The 6,948-nt window shown below is 42.8% G+C and overlaps 1 protein-coding gene across 1 annotated transcript; it reads left to right on the forward strand.

Moving 5' to 3' along the window:
• Positions 1 to 1,430: 1,430 nt before the first annotated feature.
• Positions 1,431 to 2,093, forward strand: LOC101296273 (HMG-Y-related protein A-like). Its single transcript, XM_004295766.1, has one exon. It carries the CDS (start codon positions 1,431 to 1,433, stop codon positions 2,091 to 2,093), a length of 663 nt encoding a protein of 220 aa, XP_004295814.1.
• The last annotated feature ends 4,855 nt before the right edge of the window (positions 2,094 to 6,948 follow it).

Genomic DNA, 6,948 nt, shown 5'->3' on the forward strand with positions numbered 1-6,948 from the left:
AACTTCGATGATAGTAATACTAGAGTCTGGGTATCACATTGGTACGATTAAGAGTTGGGGTATCACATTGGTAGATGCACCAGAGTTGAGGGACTGTTAGGTAGAAAAAACTCATCAAATAATTGCTAAGTGAGTTTGCTGGGTTTAAACAAAGGGTATTATGGGAATGTTGTTGGATGTGGTTAGAAACTCTTTAATTTTTCCGAGCGTAGATAGTTTGATGGGTCTACTTAAGTATTTGATGGGTACATTAGCAGTACCCCAGTCCCATTCACACGGTCACTAGCTGACCATGGAACATTTGCTCAACTACCAATAGATTAGGCTCATTTAAATCTAATGGATCAGAAATAATAAGGCTAAATTAAACTAAAATTATTGCTCTATATTTTTTTAATCATTTTTAAATGGCAATTAAGTCAATTGGTATGGAAAAGAAGACACCTAGACGTCATATCTCTCTCCTCCGTCGTCTCTTCTTCTCCTCTCAGCCCCAAAATCTTAAAGTTTGCTGAATACCCAGATCGATTTGTAGCCCCTAATTCTTAAATTTTGTTAGAAACCCAGATTGGTTTCGCTTGGAGGAAGAAGATTTTGGATTCTGGAAATTAACATTGTGTTCACTACCAGAAGAAAGGCTTTAGCCGACGAAAATAAAAAACCAGGCCTACGAACTATTTTTTCGTCGGCTAAAGTCCACGTTAGCCGACGAATTTTTCCTTCGTCGGCTAATTTAAATTTTCGTCGGCTATGGTCAACTTTAGCCGACGAAATTTTAATTTCGTCAGCTAAATAATTTTTTTCATCGGCTATAGTCTGTGAACTTTAGCCGACGAAATTTTAATCTAAAGTGCCTTATATTTGTAAATGTTCCGTTTCAAAAATAAACTATACGTAGAACCTTCAAATGCAAAAAAGTTGTGAAATAAGATATGACCAGAATGGTGAAATACGTCTACGGTTGAAAAATCACGGTATTCCGGTAAAGTCTCGGTGCCGATAGTTGCAGTCAATGCAATTTTCCATTCTTTCTCCCTATGGGTAGCCCTATCTTCGGTGGTTATTTTCCATAAAATTTTTATACGAATTGTTGCGTCTCATCGATTTGAAACTATTTTCAGTTGAAGGTTCGGCCAAAATACGTAATTTAGACGGTCCAATGACCTTTTCCGTGCATTTATGGGTTTGACTTACGGGATTGACCTTCCGGATCGAGCCCTTAACCTTGTCGGATCAAGTTGAATTTTTTCCCATACATGTATTTTATCATGATGGTCAGATTTGATGGTCGGATTTTCATTTCTCAAGTTTGATCATCACAATCACAATTGACATCAGAATTAAACAAACACTCTTCAAAACAAATTGAAGGACGATCCCATAACTTCCCTCAAATACACAGAGTCCGAAACCCCAACTTCCCTTCTGCCATGTCACCGATCCGCGTGACTCCTATCAACTCATTTTCCACCGTCAGATTGCACACACAACCGCCGTCCCTGACCGTCGAATCGCACTCCGGAGGTCATCCACCTTCTTTAGAAAACGCACCTTTTAAATTCTTGCTCTCTTTCATTTCCTTCTCTGCATCTCACTCTCTCCCAGACTCAAGTCTTCGTTTACAGAGAGAGCTTTCATGGCCACCACTGAGTCCTCCAACGACGCACCGGCACCGGCAAATCCAGCTCCTTCTGGCGCAGCACCTCGAGAAGATGAAGCAGAGCGGCGAGCTCGCTTTTGTGAAGAACAACTACATGAAGCCTGACCCCAACGTGCCGCCCAAGCGCGGCCGTGGCCGTCCTCCCAAGCCGAAGGTCCCGGGGGCTGAAGGAGCTGCTGCCGTGGTTTCCTCACCTCCGAGGCCACGTGGCAGGCCTCCCAAGGCTAAGGATCCGTTTTTCCTGATTCCGACTGTCCAGACCTCGACCTCAGGAGGAGGGTCACGCAGGCCACGTGGTCGTCCTCAGAAGAAGGCCAAGACTGCTCCAGCTAACGCTCCTGCTGCTCCGGCGAGTGGTGGCGGTAGTGGTGCTCCTAGAGGGAGAGGCAGGCCATCGAAAGTGAAGCCCTCTGTGGCTCCGGTGGGTTGCTGAGCTCACACTGAGAGTGAAAGTCGTTTAGTTTTTTTTTTATTACATACTTTAGCCGACGAATATCTTAAATGTTTCGTCGGTTAAAGTCTTTTATAGCCGACGAAACATTTAAGATATTCGTCGGCTATAGTTATTTTTTTAATTTTTTATTACATACTTTTAGCCGACGAATATCGTATATGTTTCGTCGACTAAAGTCTCAGACTATGGTCGACGAAATATTTAGGATATTCGTCGGCTAAATTCTGGGACAATAGCCGACGATGTCTTTTAGTTTCGTCAGCTAAAGTAATCGCCAACGACTCTTTCTTGACGAAACCATAGCCGACGAAGGCTCGTCGGCTAAGATCTTAGCCGACAAATTAAGCTAATAGGCCGACGAAACTTTTTCATCGGCTAAAGTGCTTGTCCTGATAGTGCTTCTACGACTGGGTTCTTTCTGACTATGAGTTTTAAGAACTGAGAATCCAATCCTATCGCCTGCAAGTCGTGAAGCATCTCAAAAAAGTTAGCTTTTCTTTTTCTAGTTCCGATCCTAGACCCTAATTTTGTTGTTATTCTTTTTCTTGATACAGATTATGTTGAAATGAAATGATAGATGTAGTTCCCTTTATATTACTTGGTTTGGAAAAGAATCAGATGTGGACTGAGATTCATTTAAAATAAAATGGAATGTAGAAAAGTAGGAGGATTTGAATTTCAGGAGAGGTGCAATTGGTATTGAAATCCTTTGCATGTTTTCTTCATTTTTGTTGACGTAGTTATGAAATGAGCTCTAGGGCCTTCTCAGTTCTTTAGGTTTATTCTGAGCAATATCGTAGGTTTTAGTACCTAATTACAATTTTGAGTCCTAGTTTAATTTAGATTCTATGTCAAGACTTATGTTATGCGGCAAATATAATGATGAATTCATAAGAAGACTTAGGAACTGTATGACTTGTGTCATTCTATACTGATTGCATTCTGAATGAATTAAAAATAAGGAACTTGATAGATAGATATAAAAAGAGTAAAGGAATGAATTTGTTGGTAATAATACATCTATTTGTTTGTATGTATTCTTGTCTCTAAGGAGCAAACCTAGTGCTAGCATCAATTGACAAACCTGGTGATTTTTTGTTAGTGTTTATGCAGTTAAAGTTCTTGACCTTCAATCACTATTGAGGGTGTATATTTTGGACAAAATTTGGACATGGGGCTTGTCCTGCTTGTAAGAGGCAATTTGTTGGTTACATGAACCAAATAATTCGATGTTGAAGTTGCAGAAACACTGTGTGTTAGATAAAGAAAGAAGGAGGACCAAACTTCTTTAACAGAGATAGGGGAGGCTCTTCTTTGTCAAAGATAGAGTCAGAGATTATTGATGTTGAGTTTGAGGAGAAATTGAGAGATACTCGAATAAAAGAAGCCAACACTCAAGACCAGCCTTTAAAGGCACATCAAATCTGTCTTAGAACTGGAAGAAAAGTGATGAAAGCTCAAGGAGCGTGTCTGATGATGACTTTGTGATATCTGAGACACCAAGTAAGAAGAAGGCAGCTTATTCTTATTTCTCATTAAGCAATTGTAGCCTATTCATCATTGTTATGGTACTGTGTGTATTCTAATGACATGATTTGCTCATTTAGTGTTACCAAACATGCTGATTCATTTTATGGTAATGTTATTTTAAGAGTTTTAACGTATAATCCAAAACCCTAACACTACCAGGACAAGCACTTTAGTCGACGAAAAAGTTTTGTCGACCTGTTAGCTTAATTCGTCGGCTAAGATCTTAACCGATGAGCCTTCGGCGGCTATGGTTTCGTCGAGAAAGAGTCGCCGGCGATGACTTTAGCCGACGAAACTAGAAGACGTCATCGGCTATCGTCCCAGAATTTAGCCGACGAAAAAGACGTCGTCGGCTTTTGTCTCAGAATTTAGCCGACGAATATCTTAAATATTTCGTCGACCGTAGTCTACGACTTTAGCCGACGAAAAAGACGTCGTCAGCTATTGTCCCAGAATTAAGTCGACGAATATCTTCAATGTTTCGTCGACCGTAGTCTGAGACTTTAGCCGACGAAACATTTAAGATATTCATCGGCTAAAGTATGTAATAAAAAATTAAAAAATAACTATAGCCGACGAAATATAGTCTGTTTCGTTGGTTTTATGAGGGTTTAGTCGACAAAACATGCCTTAATTCGTCGGCTAAACCTTATAAAAAAAAAATTAAAAATACTATAGCCGACGAATTATGGCATGTTTCGTCGGCTATAAGTCCATTCCAGTAAAAAAAAAACCCGAAATTTCTAAATTACCATTCCAAGCAAGCTGCAAAATACACCAAAACAATTTCATATAACCAACAACAAGCACATAAAATTATATAATTGATCAACTACACAAAATCTAGATCGTCTAAATCAATATCCGATTCTGGGGGCTGCTGCTGAGGAGGTTGCAGCGGCTGAGGTAGCGGTATAGGCGTAGGCATGGGCGGAGCCGGAAGTCCCTGAAGCTGGGCAGCTGTAAACTCCTGCAAGTACTGGAACATCTGCTGCTGCTGGGCCTGCTAGGTGGCATATACCGCGGAAGTATAGGCAGCCTGAGCAACTTGCTGTTCCCGTAGTCTCTGAACTTCCGACTCTAGCTGAGTCGTCCTGCTGTTGGTCGAGGCTACCTTTCGTTGAAATTCTGGAGTGGTCTTCAGGACCCCCTCGCCCTTAATTCTTAGACCCCGGCAGTAGAAGTTGTTTCCTCGCGGTGGGAAGGCTGTGCCCATGATCCTCACCCCAACCCTCGGATTCGAAGTGTCGATCTGGGACATGGCTTCGGACATCTCTTCGTCCTGCGTGTCCGGCCATGTCTCCCTCACTATAACACTCATCACCTCGTCACTAGCCTCCCTCACCTTCGTCTAATTGGATAGGAAAAAAATGATTAATTAACATTTTGACATATATATAAGTAAAATTTAAAATTTAAAAACGTAAGATGACTTACAATATCTTCCTCGGCGTCAGGATATGCCTTCTCGTACGTATAGACGTACCAGTTGACTTTTGGATGTTCCATGGCCGCCTCGTCCATGAAGACAACGAACGGTCTAGAATCGGCCTGATGGTTCCTTGTGTTGCGTTGCCGGTTCTGAGCGTTCACCCGGGAAACGGCCTTCAAAGAAAAAATAAACTATTAGTAAAATATTTAAAAACGGACGTACTTAATGACAAATTAACTAATTAATTTTTTTAAATACCTGTTTATGAGGGTTGTTGAATTCTGATGTCAGAAGCCAACGCCACTCGTACTCCCTGTACTGGAACTCAGCAAGGGTACCAGAACGCGCGTTCCTGTGCGTAGTCCAGTGGGTCCGCAGCTCGTTCTTCCACTCGTTGTACCTACAGATATAACAAAAATATTAGAAATATTATTAATATCACATACAATTTTGTTTTTTCATTAACTTCCCAACGTATCTTCCCCCATGCACAACGTCCGCTCAGCTGTTGTTCAGGTGCTCGGGAACGTCAAACCACACATGCATTTAACCGTTTATTAGTTTAGTTTTTCGAGAAATCAACAATGTAATACATAATATTATTGAGGCATTTTGTAAACTCACCGACATCGCGTTGTGGACCATGTCCTTAACCTCCTGCGGGACCTCGCCCCAGTCTGACCACAACATAGGGACTCTATCCCTAATGAGCGCTCCCACGCGGCCGGAGTAGGTCCTCAACTTCCCGCCCGATACAATGTGGCCATCCTCGTCATTACCGATGACGATCCTCCCTGAGGTATTGACGGTCTTCTCGAGAGCCTTCCCAGTGACGGGGCCTCTCTTCTTCCTTGTCGGTTTCGCTCCGACGGTGCCTATCACATGATAAACCAAATTGATTATTAAAATCGGAGACCCTTTATTATTAATTATAAGAAAACAAATCATTCATCTTTCATTACTTGAGGGCGATGCGGCGGACGCGACGGATTCCGTCTCTGTCGCCGATGATGATACCCTCGCGGAAATAAGAGGCGTATCAAAAGGCACAAATTGGTACGCCGCTGATGGAGCCACTGGCGGGGGCAGTGGATAAATCGGCGTCCTTGAGCCATCGACTGCAGGTAAGGCCGGTATCATCCGCAGAAGGAACAGATGAGGCGGCGGCATCTGTACCCCATCCGACCCACCATCCGAAGCAGTAGGACCCGGAGTGGACGCCCGGTGTATATCAGGCATACAGGGTGCAGACACCTCCGTCTGGATCTGAGGCCACAGCTGCCTCGAGGAACGAGGGATGCCCGGCTGCCTCGATGAAGGGGGCACCTCCGGCTGCCTCGAGGAATGGGAAACGCTCGGCTGCCTCTATGCCGTCTCCAGAAGGGTCGCACGGCTGGCTGTCATAGGGCCCCGAAACGACGTTTGAGGGTTGCTAGAGGTTCCCTCAGACGATTTGGACCTTTGGCCCTTCGAACCCTTCGTCGATCTAAAATTACCGCTCATCCTGACAGTCAGTATCACCTAGGTTATTCAATTGCACATACAAGGTGCAACAAACTACTATCAAATCAAAGCTCTCAAGTACTGCGTTCTCGGAGCACACCACAAATTTTAGGTTTTAAGCTTTAGACTCATTCAATCCTCATCTGTCATGAGAATTATTTTATCCATATCACAACTAGTTTCAATACCCAAGCTACAAGATATCCACAGAAACAAAAATGCACACCACCAACTACCCTACACCACATTTAGACGGCTAAACCTATCACCACTAACTTTTACAACACTTCCAGCACAACTCAAAACAACTTATGACAACTAGTTTCAATACCCAAGCTACAAGATATCCACAGAAACACAGAAGGAACA

This window comes from Fragaria vesca, linkage group LG3, assembly GCF_000184155.1.
Source record: "Fragaria vesca subsp. vesca linkage group LG3, FraVesHawaii_1.0, whole genome shotgun sequence".
Classification (NCBI taxonomy): Eukaryota; Viridiplantae; Streptophyta; class Magnoliopsida; order Rosales; family Rosaceae; genus Fragaria; species Fragaria vesca.